Source organism: Rana temporaria, chromosome 1 (genome assembly GCF_905171775.1).
Source record: "Rana temporaria chromosome 1, aRanTem1.1, whole genome shotgun sequence".
Taxonomy (NCBI): domain Eukaryota; kingdom Metazoa; phylum Chordata; class Amphibia; order Anura; family Ranidae; genus Rana; species Rana temporaria.
In genome coordinates, this window is record NC_053489.1 from 291817986 (window position 1) to 291840908 (window position 22923).

Genomic DNA, 22923 nt, shown 5'->3' on the forward strand with positions numbered 1-22923 from the left:
CTGCCCAAGTTTTCTAAATAAACAACCCATTTTTCTGCAATCCCTAGAGATGCCTCAAGTCCCATTTGCTACAGAAATCGGGGACCAGACACAAGCTAAGTGACCATTGGCAGTGTTCATTTGTTAGGAAGGTTAGATAGTGCTGTATTTCTCAACGCCAGTCCTCAAGGCGCCCCAACACGTTTTTAGGCTTTCTGATATTTTGCACAGGTGATTTGATCAATGTCACTGCCTAAGTAAATACCAGAGCTGACGGAAATTCTGAAAACATGACCTGTTGGGGCGCCTTGAGGACTGGAGTTGTTTACTTGCTTGAGGCCAGGTTCACACTATTGTGAATTGGATGCGGTCTTCCCCGCATCCAATTCGCATGTTCGGAGATTGTGATCGGCTCTCTATGGAGCCGGTTTACACATCTTCGGAGCGGCTCCGGAGTGAATTGCACAAGAGTCCTGTGTGTCCTCTGGTCCGTTTCAGGTCCGAATTCAGCCAAAAATGTGGACTGAAATCGGACATGAAACGATGAAGAGGGACGCACCGGACCCCTGCTGTAAACCGCTCCATGCTGCGGTGTGAACCCAGCCGTAAAGCAAAGTAGCCAAAAAAATACAAGTAAAGCAGCTGGTGACACTTTGGTCAATTTAATCACTTCACCCCCCTCCCTGTCCCCCCCATAGGTCTTATACTCAACTGTCTGTGCTCTTGGCAAATCCATGCTGTGTGACCATACAGCTGCTGCTAAAAAAACTTTCAGCTTCTTCCAAAGTCTTCTGTGCATGCACTAACAAAATCCTATATATTCCATCTATCATGCAACATTTGTCCGTACATGTGTATGAGGCTTCAAGACTGGCCAGAAAAAATTGCAGCAGTGTTTGCGTAACTCCCTGCACAGTGTGTATTTGCTAGAAGCATTGATAGTTGAGTATAAAACTTTGGAGGATTTGAAATTTATCCTTACTGAATTAAAGTGGCTCATTTACTTTCATGTGGAGGACTTTGAGGGCTCTGGAGTTTTAACCAGAAAGGAATACAGTTGTGCTCATAAGTTTACATACCCTGGCAGAATTTATGATTTCTTTGCCATTTTTCTGAGAATATGAATGATAACACAAAAACGTTTTCTTTCACTCATGGTTAGTGTTTGGCTGAAGCCATTTATTATCAATCAACTGTGTTTACTCTGTTTAAATAATAATGGCAACAGAAACTACCCAAATGACCCTGATCAAAGGTTTACATACCCCAGTTCTTAATACCGTGTATTGCCCCCTTTAACATCAATGACAGCTTGAAGTCTTTTGTGGTATTTGTGGATGAGGCTCTCTATCTTCTCAGATGGTAAAGCTGCCCAGAACCTTCACTTTATTCTGCTGTAGCCAATGACAGGTCGACTTGGCCTTGTCTGGATCATTGTCATGTTGGAATGTCCACGTACGTTCCACGCGTCGCTTCCTGGCTGATGATAGCAAATGTTCCTCCAGTATTTTTTGATAACATACTGCAATCATCTTTCCAACAATTTTGACCAAATTTCCTGTGCCTTTGTAGCTCACACATCAGCGACCCACCTTGGTACTTTTCTTCATATGCATTGTTGACTACTCTCCAAATGTAGCGTTTATGGTTGTGGCCAAAAAGCTCAATTTTGATCTTAGTTTCAATGTTTTTATTGAATTTTTTACAAAGAAATACAAAATGTAAGTAAAGTCCTTAGTTATTCTAACAATGCATGGGAACCTCCATTACAGACAAATTACAAACTGGAATCATTATGAAGCGGAGTAAGTAAGACATCATTATCCTCAACAATGACTTCAAAGCTCACTTGAAGTTCCACACATGGGCTGGATCTACTACCTTATGACATTTTAGTATTAAATCCTCCAACCATTAAAGGTAAACAAAAGTCATCCATAAAGAATTATTCAGATAAGCATAAATGTTAGACACATCAACTAACCGCTGTATATATAAGCAAATCGGTGTAAACGGCTGTGTGGCAAGATCTCCCCCTCACTCCCTGAGATCGAACCACACTCCATGGAAATGCTCGCTACGCAGCGGTTAGGGAGCAAAGGCAAAAAAATAAATAAAAATTTAGATGACTCTCACATCATCATAATAACAAGACAAGGACAGAAAAGTGAAAAGGAGAAGAAAACAGAAGATAAGAGATAGTAGAGAAAATAGAGGAAGAAATAGAAAAAGAAAAAGAGAGTGACCCCGTGCTCCAACCCCACCACCCCGAGACTGCCCTACTCAGGCAAGACTCAATTTTGATCTTATCACTCCAAATGACTTTGTGGCAGAAGGTTTGAGGCTTGTCTCTGTGCTGTTTGGTGTATTGTAAGCGGGATACGTTATGTGAAAGAAAGGTACAAAAGGGCGCAACAAGTGTAAATAATGTCCATATAAACACCAATAAATTATAAAAAAAAAAATACAGATCCAAAAAATGCAGATCCAAAAAAAAAAAGTTAAAATAATTGCAAATGTAGAACTGGTAGCGAGATTTAACCACGTGCTCTCAGAAAGTGCAACATGCATATTAAAGTGCTTCACCCAAAGTGACAATCAAAATGTGCTCACCAGATTTAGGCGGCCATAATTGACCTTCAGGCATATAAAGATTCTCTCAGGATCCTACTTAATACAATCTCTCCCAAATTGGATCAATTCCCAATAGATTCAACACAGATGGCTCCTTAGTGAAAAAACTGTGTTCCAATCATTCAATGGAAAAAATTCAAAACGGCTCCACCGCAATGAGCCACAAAAACGGGGATAGTGTAATACCATTTTTATTCAAAAGCTTTGCAGGTTAAAACAGTGCATACAGGCAAGTACACACACAGCTATGAATGAAGGCAGCGGCCGGGTTTTTCACAGTGAGCAATATACACCACGGCATGCATCTAAGCTGTTTAAAACTTACAAACACATCGCTCCATTGTGAAGGCGTACTGTGTCAAATCTCTATGTGTTTCGCGTGTCTCGCGTATCAGGGATACTTTATGGCTTTTGCGTAGTAATGGCTTTCTTCTGGCGACTCGACCATGCAGCCCATATTTCTTCAAGTCCCTCCTTAATGTGCATCTTGAAACAGCCACACCACATGATTTCAGAGAGTCCTGTATTTCACCTGAAGTTATTTGTGGGGTTTTCTTTGCATCCTGGCAGTTGTGGCTGAAATTTTAGTTGGTTTACCTGACCGTGGTTTGGTTTCAACAGAACCCCTTATTTTCCACTTCTTGATTAGAGTCTGAACACTGCTGATTGGCATTCTCAAATCCCTTTCTTGTTTTATTTAGTTCAACTACATTTCCCCACAGATCCTTTGACAATTCTTTTGCTTTCCCCATCACTCAGAATCCAGAAATGTCAGTGTAGCACTGGATGAAGGATGCAAGGGTCTGTCAGGAGTCCAGAAACTCATTGACCTTTTATACACATACACACACACACACACTAATTACAAGCAAACAGATCACAGGTGAGGATGGTTACCTTTAATAGCCATTCAAACCCCTTTGTGTCAACTTGTGTGCATGTTAGCACGCCAAAATCACCAGGGTATGTAAACTTTTGATCAGGGTAATTTGAATAGTTTATGTTGCCATTATGATTTAAAAAGAGTAAACTCAGTTGATTGATAATATATAGCTTCAGTGAAACACTAACCGTGAGTGAAAGAAATGTTTGTGTTATCATTCATATTCTCTGAAAAATGGCCAAGAAATCATAAATTCTGCCAGGGTATGTAAACTTCTGCTACATTCATGGAAGAAAAAAAAGATTATCTGTAACATCTAATGTTCTTCCATTAGATGTTGGGTTCTAATGTTTTCATGTAGACAGCTTTAGTTTATGAGCAGATTTATCATTTTTTTTAGTTCATATATGTCAGTCAAGTATGTCTCTTTTTTCACTCTGTGAAACAGGATATCATATGGTGCAACACACACCTGTCTTATAACCTGCAGTAGTTGTCTGAAATTGTTTTATGGAGATGGCAACTTTATTTAATACAAAATAATTCTCTTGTTGCATTTAGTATACAAAGAAAAAAAATTTCTTCTACAGTTTTATATTGTTCACAAATAAAAATCTAAAGTGTTTTTTTTTTTTACTTAACACTTTTTTTGTGTTTGCAAGCAAAGGTCATATGTTTGTTCATGTAGTGCAAAGCCGTAGGCGTTAAACTGTTCTGTGCTATATTGCATATAATAAGCCTTGCGCAATACAGGCATACGCATCAATTGAAAGCAGCTTTGTTTGCCACAAGGTTCTTTGGGATTACGGCTCTTCAGAAAATCACATTGACTTTCAAATTCCTGCTGCTTGGCTTATGGGCAGAATACAGACACACAGGCAGTGGTACAATAATGACTGGAAGGACAAAATATTGTAACCTGTAAGCTTTGAGCACAAATGCTACATTCATGGAAGAAAAAAAAGATTATCTGTAATCCCCATTAGCAAATTACCTGCATCTGACATGGATGGTGTACATTTTTTCAGAGGAAGAAAATGTTTTAGCTACACAAAATGCGTAATTAGACTAAACTGACCATGTATTACGTAGGAGTATTGGCTAGTGAATAAGAGCAAGCGAGGGTACTCAGTCAGACCTTGAATGTGCTATTTTTCTACTAGTACATCAATTCATGAAATACAGACTATAAAATGTTCAAGGCCAGCATTTACTGTAGTGCCATGGATGGGTGTTGTGACACCCTTTAGTAAACCAACCAAAAGATAACACCTATGTTATTCAGGAAACTAAAGCGGTATTTATGAAAAGCTTATGTAGAAATAAAAGGAATATTGTCTACTATTTCTTTTATTACTCCATTGTGGAATTCATTCCAGTTGTGTTCTTTATTTGTAATTTTGTAAAACTCCCAATAATTATATTATGAAAAACAAATGTGAGAAATACGAACCCCAGAAAAGCAGCAACTGTCCTGCGAGATATACACAGTACCTTAATTACTTATTGTGACGGATCTCGGATACCCCAGGTGGGCATCTCTGCCAGACCTGTGTCTCCTGTCCTCCAAACGCACCCGCAGCCTGCAGATTTGCCATAACCAGCCCTTAACCCCTCAATCACAAGACAAGCCACACAGGTGTTGAGGGTTAAACATGCAAAGCATAAACTGTTTACAAAACATACACTTTTACACACAGTTAGGGACACTCCCCTTAGCTTTGTCATAGAGGGGAGGGGGAGGGGACAAGGAAGAACCAATGGGAACTGAACACTTGTACATTGAAACAGACTACAGTTGAATATAAAGGGATTATGGTAAGCAGGCAGCCCCTCAATACACATCCCCTGCAGAGAGATGTCTCCAGTCGAGACCATTGACTATGTGCCATTTACCAACACAACTAGACACAGCAACAAGAGGGGGGGATGGGGGAGAAGGGATGTAGCATTACATTACATTATCTCAATGCCAGCTTGTCCCCAGGTCTCCAGTCTCTTCTGGGCCATAATCTGTGGGTATGAGGCCCACCCACAGTCCCTTCCAAAACACACAGTGACAGTGGGTTCTGTCACACTTATAGATTGTAAACAGAGCTGCGTTATAGTTGCGAGAACATAGTTGGCAGTTTATACACTTGCTGTACTGTGTCTGTGTTGTATTCACTGCATCTACTAGCAAAGTTGTGTAAAAGATATCTGTACAGCACAAATATTAAATCTAAATCAAGAAATCCCTGTGTTGCATTTAAAAGTGAAAGGCAATTTTGTGTGCTCAGTGTTGCTCCAGATACACTGCAGTTTTTAGCTGCTGCGCCTAAAAAGAATGCTTGCCTGTGCTGCAGCTTCAGGCTGCTACCTCTCTCTTTGAACCAGCCCTCCCACTTGTCTACAGCTGATAAACAGCTCATCACTTGCTATGAGAGTCTGAAAATTGTTTGTAGGTAGATGTAAGGTTTGTTTAAAAAAAATAACAAAACATGTTATATTTACCTGATCCTCCTGTTCTGGGGTCCCCCGGTGGCGCTCCTGGCTACTCCTCTGCATTGAGTGCCCCCACAGAGAGTCGCATTCCATGGGGGCACTCGTGCGGGTGTGTTACCAAATCCTGCTGCTGTGTCTATTGACACAGACAACAGGACTCGGCCCCGCCCCTGGCTCCCATGTCACTGGATGTGATTGACAGCAGCAGGAGCCAATGACTCTCGAGGCCAATGAGGACCCAAGACAGCGGCTGGAGCTGCTAGGCACAGTCTTGTCGCTGGAAAGATCGGGTTCAGGTAAGTAAAAGGGGGGTTCTGAGGGGCAGTTGCACCACAAAAGGTTTTTCACCTTAATGCATTAAGGTGAAAAAACTTGAGACTTTACAACTCCTTTAAAGCCCTTTACCCATGCCGTGCAGTGCATTGGAAGGTTCACTTGGCTATTGTATGTACTAAATTGTTGCTTACTGTTAAGGCAGCACAGGACTTCTTCATGCTAGATTTTTTTATTTCTCTAGCTTGCGTTTATTCACGTAAGCATGTGTCTATGCAAACACGTGCCTATGCAAGTAAGTAAGCATTAGGAAACATGTATACTATGCTGCACCTGCTCAACTGCACATGGGCCCATACTAGCATTTCATGGGTTAGCCAAGTTCATAGGCATCCAATGCAGCCTCTATGCTGCTTCAACAGCCTAAAACTAAGCTCCTGCAGACCAAATGCATGCTATTCTGGAGACACAACTCCTTAAAGTGTGGTGATGCCCATGTTCTTACAAAAAAAATGTGCTTATGCCACATGTATCTATGCAACATCTATGCAAAACATGTTTATTCAAACATGCGTTTAAGCAACAAGTGCGCAAGCATGTATACTATGCTGCCCCTGCCCAAATGCACTTGGCCTCACACTAGTTTTGCAGGATTAGCCAAGCATCCTATGGAGCATTTTTTCTGCTTCAGAACAGCCTAAAAGTAAGCTCCTGCAGACCAAATGCACATTATTCTGGAGACACAACCACTTACAGTGCACTAATACCCGTATAGGGGTGTATCAACTTACACCCCCCCCCCCCCCGCATAAAGCATTAGGTATGCAGTATATAATCATGACTTGTCTGGCCACACATTTCTCCCATAGTAAAAACTCACACTTCATTAGTATCCATGGGCTTCTGTAATATCTCAAGAGGCCCTGCTGAACCTGCCGACCACATTGTAAAACATGGCCGTCCCTCCACTTCCTGCCTATATAGATATAGGCCATACTAAGCGAGCCTGCGCCCTTTAGTGTCTGGAGGAGAAACAGCAGCCCAACTCTCCTAAGAAGTGCACAGAGCATGATTAAACAGTACACTGCCTCCACTGGAAAAAGACCAGACAGTCAGATCTCTCAAAAACCACAAAAATGCAGACTTACCATTCCTGCTGCAGGACTCTGAACATAACAGTCCAACCTTCACCCATCACAGCTGGCTTTGTCATAAAAGGGTTCTCTTACGCAGGGGCCAGCGCCGTAAGGCTGCATTACAGGCAAACCCTGAGGAATCTTTATTCCTATCCAATGAGGCTTGGGTACCATCCATTTTGGCTGACAGCTTTTTCAAATGGATACGACTGAAGTTCATGATTCTTGATAGAACCGTCTAGACATCCAAGTATGCTCCAAGAGCACATGTATTACATCAGTGTCCACCACCTTACAGACACTGGCGTATTACCCACATAGTATTTATTTTGGATGCTCTGTGTCCCGTGATGTATGAAAAAAATGTAAATAACTTCTAGGACACATTCCAGAAGTGGTAGGAATGCTGGGAGCGCTGTATTTCTGTGCAAGGGGACTATTTTGAAGGTGATAGTGTGAAAATGTAGATAAATAAAGTACTTTCTTGTACACAGAGCTAGTCTCAAAACTCTTTGATACCACCTCATAATCTGGCATTTGACAGCTACATGGTGGTGGGAGAGGGGGATTTGTAATAGTGGGGACAGAGAATAAGCTCAATATGTACATCCTGGGCCTAGGATCCAAAAATAATCATGCCTAGAATATATCTTACTAGGAATTGGTCTTAGGACATCGGGAATTAGGATCTCCACCAAAGCTTGATACATCACATGGTCACAGTTGCACATCCACTTCAGAATCAATTCATTTTTGCAGAGCAAAATCAACTTTGACTTTGGGAGCCTGCTTTCCATTTCACTTAGGTTGCTAGAAACAGAAATACAAATCAAATGAGAATGTGATTTATCTCCACATTTGCAACAGTATATTGCTCAAGTTGTTTCAAGTACAATAAGAAGTTAAGTGAGTAAGAGAAAAATCAGAAAAGGCAATAGAATGGAATACAATGTGGAATGTGGTTATATAAGGTGAGTTGGTCATTGCTGCAGAAATTATATCCATTTTAAATAAGTCTTTTTAGGAGTGTTTAAATGAACATGTGAAAGAGATCAAATTCTAGCAGATAATTGTATCAATGCTTGGTGATAGCTTATGAATAATTATGTACATGGGAGCAGCCATATTTGCTCATTAAAGACTCCAGCTATGCTTTCTTTGTAGTGTTACATAGTAATTGTGCTTTACTGCTCTCTCACACATCTATGGGTTAATCGACACTGAATACCTTGCACTCTCTTCCTACATGTTAAGCAGAGCAATTGAATAAGGCTGAGCAAAATAGAGAGCTTTCTCTGAGCTGTTAGTCTAAAAAATCTCTAAACGTAATACAAGAACAAATGTATGAAAGGGCAAGCATGTAAAGATGTAAAAATGATATAAAAAAATTAGTCTAACATTTTTTTAGTAACTTAAAATATGTGCTCAATAGAGATATATTTTATTTCCCTTTTAAGAAATAATGTAATGTGCATCTGGCCAGAGTAGCAAAATACTATGGTGCAATAAAAAAGTAGAGAGTAAATTTTCATAACCCTACTGCACTAAAAAAAGTCCTCAGTAGTTAAAATTTGTAAAAACAGCTTCAGAAGAACTAGAAGCTCCCTAAAGCCACAAATTAGGCTGACAATATATTTTTATTCTGTAACTTACATTTAAAATCAAAGACTATGGCTGCTTTGGACAAATGATCCTTTTAGCAGCAACCTCAAAAGTGCTGGAAGGGTCTTACCCAGACTCTGTAATGGAGGTGCCATCAGCTGTAGAGGTCGGAGCGTAACGCCAGAAAGTCTGCCACAGCTTCTCAATCAAGCTAAACTGTAAGTTTACAACAACATCCAATATTGCCTGAACAACAAATTAAAGGAAAATATGATTATTTATTTTGGCATTGAAATATCATTTTATTATTGTGTGCATGTGAGCCAGTTAAATTTGGTGCTGTAAATATAAAAAAAAGTTGTCCAACTAAGGCTTCATGTACACTGCTGCTGGTAAATGGATGTTTAGGAGCAGTTTTTCTTTTTAGCTGCCCCTGAACTCTCCTCAATGTTATCTTACCAGTACATATACACAGGGTCGTTTATAGTCGTTTCTAGGCAGTTGAGTTTAGAAGCATTTTTTGGAAAGCAAAAAAAATCCTTTTAGGACGGATGTTCAGATGCATTTAAAATGCCAAAAGCATGTAAAAGCTTGTAAACGCGGTAACTCCCGTTTAGCCGCGTTTCGTTTACAGGCGTTCTTAATGGAGAAACATTTTTGACTATTTTCAATGTAAAACAGGCTTCTAACAGCAAAGGCAGCTAAACGGTCATTTTAAACGTTAGTTACAATCTGTCAAGTTAAATCGTTCAGGAGAGGTTTCAAAACGTCCCGTGTACATGAAGCCCAATTGTTCTTAATCATTAGCCTACCCTTTTTCAATGACAATTGGACTATAGGTTTTAAGAAATACTCTTTTGCAACAGTTACAAAATTAACTGGGCCCTGACAGTTCTATTCAATGAGAAGCTTTGTGTCTTCAAAGTTTACCATATATACAGTTACCAACTTGCAGCAGACATTCAGACAATACAATAGAGGCACCATTACTATAATAGATACAATAGAGACACTAATACTATAAAAGTTTCTTTGAATATTGATGCCCAGGATGTACAGTATATGGAGTTAGTCATTAGCATAACAATTCTGGCTGCTTTTTTGAATATTATGCTTTTAATGTGCTGGAGCTACGGGAAAAGCAAGAATAATCCTCATTTTAATATTAGTATAGGCTACAAGGTCATCATAATAATGTTCATTCAAGGATAAATTCTGTACAGTTCTGCTTCTACGATTACTAAAACAACATATTTGTTCTTACACTTGTCAATGTAGCTTTAAAATAATGAGACTTTAGGTAGCTCATCTTACTATATGCATTTTCCTCCTGCAGTCAGGTATTGTAATGTGGGAGGAAACATGAGCATGAGGTTGGGTTTCTGAATTTGAGGTATAAATATATCTCTACGGTTTACTCAAAAAATTAGTTCATGTACCCCTATCAAACACAATTTTGAGTGACTCAAACATGTTTTCAAAATGAAGTATGATCATGATAATGAGCGTCTACTATACATGTTTTGTTTCATCCATCCTTTGGATTACCACAACACCTTCAGGAATAAAATGTGTCTAGCTCTTTAGTTACATTATGTGTGTGCTCCAGTAAGCCTACCACATGGACAGCAGATTTTTTTTTCTCATTTTTGAAAACACATCATAGATGAGAGAATAAATACATTGTAGTGTGGGAGTAGTAATTCTCACAAACACATAGGTGCCTTTTACCTCACAGTGCTCCCGATAAAGAGTCTGCAGTGACTTGAGATCTTCAAAGGTTGTACCATCTGGCAGAGAAGAGATTTCAACTTCTGCAAATTCTGGAAGTGCTCTAGACGCATCTGTTGCCATAACAACAAAATAGAAGAAAGATATTGTGGATGGTGCCAATTACAGCTTCATTAGGAAAATATTTAAGAAGCATAGCAAGACAGACATTCTAAAAGGTCACATTACTTAATGAGCAAAGGCTGGCAAGATTTTATTTTTATTCTTTTATTAATGTTGCTATAAAAAATAGATAATATTTTTAAACAATCTCAGAGATATGTGTTCCACAGTACGTACATTTAACAAGTAGAATCTATTAATACTACATGAACAAGTGATGCTGCATAACTATGTAACACACACTCAAAGAAGGGTCCTTCTATACAATATAATAGTGTGTACCTTTATGAAAACCTGTGTTGAGAAAAATACAGGGGCTGTTTTATTTGTCTTTTGAAAATGATAGTTCCCTATCAGCCTGCAGCTCTCTATGGGGGCACCTGAGCTGAGTAAGAGCTCCATGTATCCATTCAGAAACAGAGCCCTGATCTGACTGAGTTTGAATGACAGCCGCTGAGCCGTGGGAGCCAATGGCGCCGGTGCTGTGTCTCAGCCAGTTGGGAGGAGTGTCCTGGACAAGATCAGGGGGAAGTGGGAGCCGGTCCCTGATTAGACCAGGTACCCCCGCCGCTGCAAATGTGGCAGCAGAGGGGGGGGGGATAAGCAGAGTGTCCCCTTTTGGGTGGAGCTCCGCTTTAACTGTACCTTCCACAATCTCAAAAGTGACACACCATATTTTTTAAAATACTTAATTTGCTTTTCTTTAATCAAATATTTTTTGTATACATACTCGGCTGGTATAATTTAGCTTCGGTTTTCCTAATCCTGGGATGATAATTTTTTGACTGGCAAGCATGTCTCAAGTAAAATGTGAAAGGTTTGCATGAGAAGTCCCATGTACAAAGAGGAATTCCCTACAGCAACTGTAGGAGATCTGAAAACCATGTAATAATATGCAAGGTTTACATAAACAGCTATCTAATGATGTACCCTTTTTGCAGTCAGAGGGTTAAAGGAAAGTTGTTCTGACAGAAATACATGTTAACATTTCCACCAGAGAATGCTAGTTGCTTGGTTTTTATGCTGATCCAATAGCTTAAAGGAGTTGTAAAGGCAGAAGGTTTTTTTTATCTTAATGCATTCTATGCATTAAGATAAAAAAAACTTCTGTGTGCAGCAGCCTCCCCAGCACCCCCCAATTACTTGGGGCGGGGCTGAGTCCTGCTGTCTATCAATAGATGCAGAAGCAGGACTCGGGAGTACGCCTGCACAGGTGTCCCGAAGGAGAGCGCTTCTCCGATGGGGCAGTCGAGAAGAGGAGCTACCAACGCCGCTGAGGGACCCCAGAAGAGGAGAATCAGGGCCACTCTGTGCAAAAACACTGCACAGTGGAGGTAAGTATGACATGTTTGTTATTTTATTTTTTTAAACAAGGGTTTAGTAACCCTTTAAGCAGCCCGTAGATGATACAGTTTTTTGTTTAACCAGATATACATAAGTTTTGTATCAATCTTCTTTGGAATAATATTTTTACTTATCTTTAGAAAGTATTTCTCTTGATCTGCCACAAATTGTTAATGTTTTCATCAATGCCATCGAAATTATATTGATAATGTTTTTACCAAATTTTCACTAAAACGATATTTTTTTTTGTTTTTTGCATGATATAAGTCCTATAAATCATGCACAAAAAAACAGAACATTTTTCCAACCTGTCTGATCACTTCATTTTAATTGGGCAAAGAAAAATAATGAAAGTGATCAAACATTTGTTTACTTATCATTCTAGTCTCCTGGCTGTTAGGTTTCCCTCTTGCTTCAATACTTTGTTTCGCTTGCATGGAACAAGTATGTAAATAATCACATTAAACTATAGTGTATATAGAAAATAATTCCCCCCCCCCTCTTATAATAATCACATTATGTTGCTTTGCAGCCTGAAATGAAGACGGATACAGTTTTTGTTTTATCCAGCTCGATTTACTCAGTTCTACTTATAACATCCACGTAAAAAATATAACACCAACATGTCAGAAAAACTTATAAAAAAATCAAAAACAATACAATTGCTGAGTTGGAAAAAGGATCACCCCCTCCTAAAATGACTTATAAACTCAATCAGGTGTAGCTAATCACTTTCTCAATGGCACAAAAAGCCATTTGACTTAAAACTGTGACTAGATGTGGTCATTTTGACTAGCTCAGCAAAAAAAAAAGAGCTTTCCTGAGGCATTTCAGTCCCTGGTAGTGCAACTGAAGCAAACAATCAACTATGGGTGGCAAGGCACTGTCAAAAGATCTCAGGGATAAAGTTGTGGACAGGCACAAGTCAGGAGATAGATGCAAAAAAAAAATCAAAGGCTTTATCAATGCCTAGAATCACAGTGAAGTCTATTATTAGGATGTGAAAGGTATTTGGTACAACACAGACCCTCCCTGGATCAGGATGTTGCTCCAAACTGGATGAAAGAGCCAGGAAGGAACTGCTCAGACGGGTCACCAAGAGGCCTACAGCAACTCTGAAGCAACTGTAGGAATTTATGACATTGTGTGCATGTGAACACATTTCCACAAATGTAGCTTGTATGGGAGGGTTGTAAGAAAAAAGCCACTCCTAAAGAAAGACCACATGGAGTCACAACTGAGTTTTGCCAAAACGCACCTTGAAGATCCTGAGGTCACATGGAAAAAGGTGTTATGGTCAGATGAGACTAATATTTAACTATTTGGCCTCAACACCAAACGATATGTCTGGTGGAAATCCAATACAGCTCACCTTCCAAGTAACACCTTTTCTACAGTAAAGCATGGAGATGGTAATATCCTGTTTTGGGGGTGTTACTCTGCAGCAGGGATGTCAGGATAGAAGGAAAAATGGATGGGGCAAAATACCATCAAATTCTTGAGGAAAATCTGCTGTCCGCTGCCAGAAAGATGTCAATGGGAAGAAGGTTTACCTTCCAACATGACAATGACCCAAAGCACACAGCAAAAAAAAAAACACAACGTAGTTGAAAAAGAAAACGGTGAATGGCTTTGCATGGCCTAGTCAGAGTGCAGACTTAAACTCCACTGAAAATTGCAAATCTGTGGAATGACTTGAAGACTGCAAGCCACAAATGGTCGCCATCAAATGTAACTGAACATGAGCAGTTCTGCAAAGAGTGGGCAAATATTGCAAGCCTAGATGTGAAAAGTTAGTAGAGACATATCCCAACAGACTAAAGGCTCTAATTAAGGCAAAACGTGGTTCAACAAAATACTGACACACAGGGGTGATCCCTTTTCCAACTCAGAAAATCAGTTTTTGAATGTTTAAAAATAAAATTCTGACATGTTGGTGTTATATCTTTCACTTGGATGTTATAAGTTGAACTGAGTAAATACAGCTGGATAAAAAAAATGCTGTGTGTCTTCATTACAGCTGGATATAACAAAAGCTGTGCGTCTTCATTTCAGGCAGCAAAGCAACAAAATGTGAGGGGGGGGGGGGTTATCCTTTCTATACCCACTGTAGATTTTCTGACTTTCCTGATATGCATACTTGTATAAAGTCTTGTGATTCACTCATTATTGAACCCACTTGGTGTATTAGCCAGTGAATATGCATCATCAGAAGGGGGTTGGCAATGGAAGCTTTATGTGTCTCTCTGTAAAGGTTTGCTTTAAAATTGCCATATGTGTGTCTTCTTAAAGTTTGTCTGACTTAAGGAGTCCAACAAAATGCTCTCAGTATAATGGGAGTGTAAAAGAATGTCAGCAGCATGTCAGTGACCACATTTACAGCAGGGGATACATGTTAGGCTTCCATTGTTTCATTCTTGAAGCTGCCTGTAGGCCAACAGAGATGTAAAACTCAGAGGATATGAACCCAGGACTCTGTGAGATGCATAACTCAACAGCCATCCATACCAAGAAAACAAAAAGACCAAAGAATGCACAGCAGGTGGCATATCATGGCAGGGAATAGAAAGCCTGGAGTCAGAGGCCAAAAAAAGATAAATGTGTAAAAGAATACATACACAGTAGACTGCTTCTAAAAAGGGATGCACAAAGAAAAATTGTATGAATGTAAACTGATGACAGACTAGGCAATGTAAAATAATAAAAAATTAGGTTTGAGTATTTAGTGATATAGATTTTCCATATGCCAGAAAAACTGACAATTATTGTAATTGCTCTGCATTGTATTCAAAACTAAAAAAATGTTTTGTCTTTAGTTATACTTTAACTATTGAAGCCCCGATGTCAGCATAACATGCAGGCAATTATCATTTTTAGGAGGAGGTACGCAATTGCAACCCTGGTATTTCTCTCATGAGAAGTTAACTTTAAAGGATAAATTGCATACCTCTCAACTTTTTGAGATGGGAATGAGGGATACCTGTCAGCAAAAGTATGCAGGCATAGGACTTGTGCCCTACGCACAAAAATTGCCCCAGAGAAGCTCCACAACTTCTTCTTGGAGCGAAGCATGGTGCGTTACTGCAGTTTTTGGTGCATTTTCCGCACTTGGGGTGCCTTTAACATGTAATGACAACACAAGCACGATGCACATTTGCAGCATTTCTGAAACACATTGCAAAGCATGCGTTTTCTGTGCAGTTTGCCATGCGTTTGGAAACACACAGATGGAGCCTAATTGCTCTGGTGTAAATGCACCAATTTCACTTTCAGGCCCCAGTTACACCTAGAATAGTGCGAGCGCATGTTTTTTGGCTCGTTTTTCCTCACACACATAGGGAAGTTCGTTGATTTCAATGAGCTGCGCTACAAGTAGCTTATGGGACATTTTGTCGTGTAGCGAGTTGCATTTTATTTATTGTGCTTGACACCTGTTTTTTCATGTGGCAAAATGTGTTTGCTTCTGTGTTTGGTGTGCCATTAACAATTAATGAAACTGAAAACCCACCTAGGTAATTTTAAGTGTATAAATGTGACCATACACTATACAATCTGATTGTACAATCTCCTTTAGATTCATCAAGATTATATAATAGGAGGATACACCATCTATCCCATCACTCTGTATCCAATCAGGCAGGCCCTTGCACTACATCAGGGGAGTCCCATGGGCTGCATGAGGCCCCAGGGTGTTTAGCATGCAGTCTGAGCCTGTCTGAAGGGGTGCTGGGGAAGCCAGGCAAATGTACATGTAGAGAAATGCTGAGGATACTGTAAAAACTTAATTGATGGAAGACGGGTGCATGCTAAAGAGGTCAGCTGGTAAACTCCTTCCTGTGTCTTACTGGTTTCTCTGTCTCCAATCTATACCAGGGAGTCTCTGAAGCTTTCTAAGAAATATAGCAAGGGTAAGGTAAGGCCTTGTTCATAGAATCTAAGAAAGCTTGTATTTTTTTTACAACCAAGATACATTGATGGTATATTGGAACATAGGGGAGCTGTATTTTAGCAAAAAAGAAAGGTGAACTTGGCCAAGAATGGAGAAATGTAATTTTTTTCTTGTGCTTGGAGTTGGACTTAAGACCTCTTTTGCCTTAGCGGAAAAGTGCAGCACATTTTAGGGAAGCTTAACCGCTGTTTAAGCGACGCTTTCCGGCTGCTAGCAGGGTTCTTTTAACCCCTGCAAGCGGCTGAAGAAGGGGTTAAAAACGGCTGTGTTGCGGGAAACTTTGGAAGCACTGTCCATTCATTGCAATGGGCAGGGCATTTTGGGAGCGCTGAATACAGAACTCCCAAACCGCCCCAAAGATGCTGCTTGCAGGACTTTTTTTAATGTCCCGCAATTGCACCACCCCAGTGTGGAAGCACTCGGGCTTTCACATTCATGCAGCATGGGGAGCAGTTTTTAGGCGCTTTACAGGCGCTATTTCTAGCGCTAAAATCCCTGAAAACTGCCTCAGTGTGAAAGGGGTCTTAGTGTGTTTTAACAGGCAAAAGTATTTTTTACTTCTTTTAGATAAGAGTAGGAAATGGTTAAAACCCCTGTCAGTTTTTTGACTCATTCGAGAGAAAGAGATTCCCCCTCTTTTCCTGATCTGACAACTGGTGACAACTCAAACTTCTGAGTTTTCCCTAGCTTTCAGTCCCATTAACAGTATCTTGCTAGTGGCAACACAGGCAACAATACAATACAGGCAGCAATACAAACCTAAAAACAAATTAAATTCTGCCCTCACTTTCTATACATAAAAGTTATGGTAAACATTTGAGTTTATTATCGGAGGGTTAATTTATTAACATAGATGGCATGATTTTCTTCTCTGCATACATGGATTGCTGGAAAGAAAATCGCTCAATTCCCCCATCAACACAGACTGAATCCTTTCCGTGGAGCTATTGTGTTCTCCTGCCGGGAGAACACACAGTGATTATCGTTAGCAACTACAGCTGCTGGCAAATATCGCATGAAAAATTTGACAGGCTGGTTGTAAGCAAGTTGATCGATCAACTTGGGTACAATCAGCCTTCCCATACATAGTTAAATTCCAGCTGGTCCCTGCTGAACCAACAAACATTAAAACTGTCTATGGCCAGCTTCACAGTGTTTTTCTTTTCCAGAAATGCTTTTTTATTCACTTTCAATTTTCCTTTGAACTTGCTAGAAAATGTGACTACTCCAGGAAGTGCCAGCTCTTTAGCATAGCCTCCTCCCTCCATGCACATCATAGCCCTCGCTTTTTCTTGGACTCTCTGTGCTGGCCCAGCTCCTCTGCCCCTCCTTTCACCTCCCCATATAACATTTCATGTAGCTGCCAGGGGGGCAGCTCCAACTCTGCTAGGATTGTTAATATCACATTCAAGGTGGTGGCCCCCAGGGGCAGTCTCTGGCCTTTTGGATGTCTATACAGGGGAGGCTTTTACAGATGAGAAACATTAAAAAACATAAGCTTAAAATAACTTTTAATATTCTCTGCCTGTATTATCATACAGTACCAAATTCATTATCCAGATTTTTTTTTTTTTAAGCTCTTACCTAAAAACTGTTGATGGTGCTGGCTTTGGGCAATTACAGTCTGCTCAACAGATGCACCTGTCTGTTGTCCACTTCCTGTAAATCCATCTCCCACTCCGTCCACTTTCTGCATAGGCTTATACCTGTTCAATAAAGAATCAATTTCAAATACATAGGCCATGAAACACTGATTTATTAGATTGTGTGTGACTGAGTAAAGCCTCGTACACACGATCGACTTTCTCGGCAAAAACCAGCAAGAAACTTGCTGGGATTTTTTTTTTTGCAGAGGAAACCGGTCGTGTGTACATTTTTCGACGAGGAAACTGTTGAGGATCCTGTTGAGCCAAAAAGAGAGCATGTCTTCTTTTTCCTCGACGGGAATGGAGAAACTTGCCTTGTCGAGTTCCTCGACAGCCTAACAAGGAACTCAACGAGCAAAACGATGTGTTTCGCCCATCGAGTTCCTCGGTCGTGTGTATGAGGCCTGAGGATGCAGTGTTGGTCTGCCTTTACTGAGTCAGAAATACCAATGCTGTGTTCAGAATTATTCTTATTGGGTTAGCATCTTTGACTGCATGAAGAAGAAAAGATTATGTGGTCCCAGTGATCAAGCATTTACCACCTCATCCCTGATCCCCCACTTCCCTGTGTATCGGAGACAGCTATACTGATGCAGGAGCCTGACATTGCACCCATTCGCGGAAGCAATGCTTTGATCCCCAGCCTGCTGTCACAGGGAAGGGGGGGGATCAAAGTGTGAGGTGGTGGATGCTAAACATGCTACATATTACAACCTAAATATGCAGGTGTAACATGTTCAGAAAGGTGAACTTATCCTTTAGCTTGGTGTCAGAATCGGAGATTACTGCTTGCACAAAGTTAAATGATCTCTAGGTGACCATCTATGCTCCAGTTCTATGGGGATCATACTGTACATGGCTTCATAACAGCAAGTGATGTAACTATTTCAAGCACTGTATCCCAAAATTAGGTTGTATAGAAGTGCAGTAACGAGCACCTCCTCATCAAAAGCAATCATTGCCCAGTGGAAAAAAATGTTAGAAAGTTTCCACAAAGTGTGCACCTGTAACTTTCACTGGTTGAAAGCAGCACAGCCCTGGTTGGTTAAAAGTACTGACCCTCCCTCTCCTGCTGTGAGGGGAATTACAGAAAGGTAACTGCAGTGAAAGGTACAGAACTCTTTTGCATGCAGATATTTAACAATCTGCTGCTGTCACTTAGACTAATGCATCAGCGTTCATCCCCACATATGCGTACAGTCTATTTATTTGAATACATATATGGAAAAATGGCCAGCCAGACATGTAAAATAATTATTATGTATGTAGCACATATGCTTCACGTGCAAGAAATTGATGAACATTTTACACTTCAAGGTTAGGGAATGTGTAAATGTCCATGTGCACGAGGCCTATAAAGAGTGTTTTCTTTTATATCTACTTGGAGTCCAGCATTAAATATTCTTTAGATATCAGAAACTCTCAAATATTACCAATAAATAATCTATGGTGGAGGCTAACCTTAGCTCTTCTGATTTACATCATCTTTACAGTACACCCTGAAGCAGTACAGTGAACTCAGCCCACATGTAAATGGATGTCCACCCACTCACCATAGAAGGTATCACAACACAGTCAACAAACTCTAATTAAAACAATCTAGAAAAACTCTTCACATCAATTGCTGTTAGCATGAAAAATACTGATTCTGTAAAGATTTGCTTAGAAAAAGATGTTCAGAATTTATCATAGTACAATCATACAGCAACCATAGTTTTTTCATACAATCTGTACCACACTACTACTACTACTTCTTATAAAATGACTTTAAGACTTTAAAATTATTTCATTATTTACAGCTTTATAGTATATAAAGAACAAAAAACATATATTATACAATCATTCATTTATAGCTGTACCCCTGAAAAAGCAGACCTCAGGCCTGTATGGCAGAACTGCACCCACTGTTTCTACATACCGTTGTTTCTGCTGCATCGGTTGCTGTCTCATAGCCATATATTGCATGTCCTCTTGTAAACGATTAAGAGGGGAATCTGGCTTGACACGAATCCCGTAATAATGGTATTTGGAGTTACCCCTTTGATACAAAAAAAAGAGATAAAAGGATTCAGAGAGGTGGATTAAAATTACTTTACAGGTAATTGTATGCATAATTAAACATACAAATCTCTTTCCACAATTCCAAAAACGGTCAGCTTTGGTAAAAATACATAAAGAAGCTCAAAAGCGTGACATAAACCCAAAGATAAGGTATTCTGCATAATTCTAATTACACAGAGTGTGCTTAAGAACAATTCCTATAGACTACTAATAAGTAATAGTAATATAAGACTGTTCTGAAACAAGCAAGTCAGTTTCAGTTGCCATAATCGGGGACAGCACCTAATGCATAAACAGTATATATTTTTTGAAAGGAAGCATTGATTGGATATTAATAAAGGCTGCTATAAGTGGCTTGGAACAGTACTTAGAGAACTTGTAATCTGCCTTTCATGTAAAATACTGTACAGGCCTGAAAATGAAGTAACATAGTCAAAGTGACAAACTCTGGGTTGAAAAAAAACATTCTATTCATGTGCTCATAACTCAAAAAATAACTTCTATTGCTCCCAGCCTTCTACATTTTTTTTTTTTTTTGCTGTTGTGTTCTGACTTACAGTTAGAGTGTGGCTACATTCATTCTTCATGTTCCCACTGTAAGTAGGAGTGTAGCCACTCATTCTTTCTTACTCCAAAAATTAACTTTGGACTATAAAATGTATTGTGTGTGTGGAGCAGTACACATGACCGCAATTAACATGTACTGAAGCAAACAGAAGTGAAGTTGAAAAGAAGACTTCACATTTGCACTTTTATATATTTCTCTTTGAAGCTTACTTCTTTGTTATGCATAAGTGAATTATATGTTATTGGACTGCTATTTCACCATTTATTTGATGCACATTGTCCATTATGGTTTAACCACTTGCCCTGCACAAGAGTTACCCCTCATCATGACCAGGTAACTTTTTGTGATTTTTGCGATACGGAACCAAGTTACTTTAACTGACAATTGCGCAGTCTTGCGATGCTGTACCCAAATAAAAAGGATGTATTTTTTTCCACAAATATAACTTTTTTTGGTGGCATTTGATAACCACTGCGGTTTTTTATTTTTTTGGGCGCTATAAACAAAAAAAGCCCAAAGATTGAGAAAACAAAAACAAATATTTTTTTACTTTCTGCTATAAAACACATTCAATAATAATAATAATAAAAAATCAAATTTTTTCATCAATTTTGGCATTCTGCTACATATTTTTGATAAAAAATCCCAATAAGCGTATATTGATTGGTTTGCGCAAAAGTTATACAAACTATGGGATTTTTTTTTTTAACTAGTAATGGCGGTGATCAGCGACTTATAGCGGGACTGCGATATTGCGGCGGACAAAACGGACACTAATACCCCGTACACACGATCGGAATTTCCGATGGAAAAAGTCAGACGGACCGTGTGTATGCCCCATCGGATTATTTCCATCGGAAATTCAGAGGAATTTTGACTGAGTTTAGATAGAGAACGTCAGACAAAGGTCCGACCGTGTGTGCGGGGCTTAACTGACACTTTTTGGAGACTAGTGACACGAATACAGTGATCAGTGCTAAAAAATGTGTTCCTAGCTGGTGTTATCTTATTGTAGTGGAGGTGGTTGAACTAGGGGAAGGCATGAATCCATGTTCCTGCTTTACAGGAACACAGGATCCATGCCTTCTGTACTGACAGAACAGTGCCTTGCTTACATTGGAAGACCGCCTCTCTCCCTCTGTACTGAAGGATTGGCTGGCGACGATGGACATTGAGTCTGCAGTACCTGCCGATCAGCTTCCTTTGTGTATAATCACAGCGGGAGGGGGCTGCCGGCTATGCGCATGCATGCCCCAGACGTGTCGGATCACACATTAGGCGCGTGATCCAGTGCAGCCGTGCCACTTTGCCGTCGTAAGTATACAGTAGGCAAGTAGTTAATAGGAGTTTTCACACACATATTTTTGTATTGATCACTACAGAGATATTGGTTTTGTGCACCTCTCAGATTAATTATTTTTGTAATTCCTTTATGTCCATAAAATAGAGGTTGCTGTAGTACCTCTTGCACAATTGTTTCTGTTTAAATATTGCAGGGAGAGAGGAGGGAGCCGCTACATATGGGCAATGTGCAGAATGGAGGGAGGACTGGAGTAGACTAGGACTTAGAATTTATTTTGGATAGAAAAAGAGAGGGTAATAACCCCTGTCAGATTTTTCCCGCCATCTGTGTCCCATTGTGGAGATTTCCGTTTCACTTCCGTTCCTAGCCAAAAAGGAAGCGAGAGGAAATCCCTGCAAATCACAGGAATTTATTGGGGACCCCCAGGTCACCAGAACTAGTTTCCACATTGGAAGATTTACTTTGTATATCTTTTCTGGAGACAACCCAACATTTTTTGTTTTTTTTTGTTTTCACTTTTAATGATAATGGTAAAGAGGGTGAATCTCTTTAACGGGGATCACAGACAGCAATAAAAACTGACAAGTGTTCTAATCTCTCTCCACTCTATCCAAAACTAAAAAATGTTTTTGCCTTAAGTTATTCTTTAATACAGGGTATGCATTAGGGTAAAACATGTCTTGGCTTTAGAATCACTTTAAGTTGAAAAAAAGACCATTAAGTTCAACTAAAGAAAAGCAATTGAATTCCCAGACCAAAATCGTGAATATTGAGAGGACAGAGGATGGTAAGAAAACATTATAAAGCAAGGATTGCTCCCTCTCATAACAACAATGCTACAAGTTTTATCTACTACCATTTTCCTTGCATTAGTTTTTAAAGATTAAAAATCAGTTTTTATAGAATACTTTTCCACATTTTCACAGCACTAACAGTAATGAACATTACCTGTGTTTTGAAGTTGCATTCCTTTCGCTCCAGAAGCAAAAAGTGCCCTTGTATCTTTTTTTTTGTATAGATCATACATTTACAAATCAATCCTATTTGTCTTAATTGCTTCTTCTCTACAGTAAATAAATTCAGTTAAGGTGATCTCCCTCAAGAAAAAAAAAAAGTCGATCTGTTTGAAACAATTTGTCTTTGTGTGCTAGCTATAACTTTATGGGTA

The 22923-nt window shown here is 39.6% G+C and overlaps 1 protein-coding gene across 1 annotated transcript in view; it reads right to left on the minus strand.

The window, feature by feature from the left end:
• Positions 1-22923, minus strand: part of RFX3 (regulatory factor X3) — a 266612-nt gene that overhangs the window by 36506 nt on the left and 207183 nt on the right. Inside the window, exons 7-11 of the mRNA XM_040357345.1 lie at positions 19742-19861; positions 17762-17883; positions 10723-10835; positions 9122-9237; positions 8045-8199 (exon numbers count right to left, since the gene is read on the minus strand). Of these exons, the coding sequence (XP_040213279.1) occupies positions 8045-8199; positions 9122-9237; positions 10723-10835; positions 17762-17883; positions 19742-19861 (626 nt within the window). The remainder of the gene's footprint in view (positions 1-8044; positions 8200-9121; positions 9238-10722; positions 10836-17761; positions 17884-19741; positions 19862-22923) is intronic.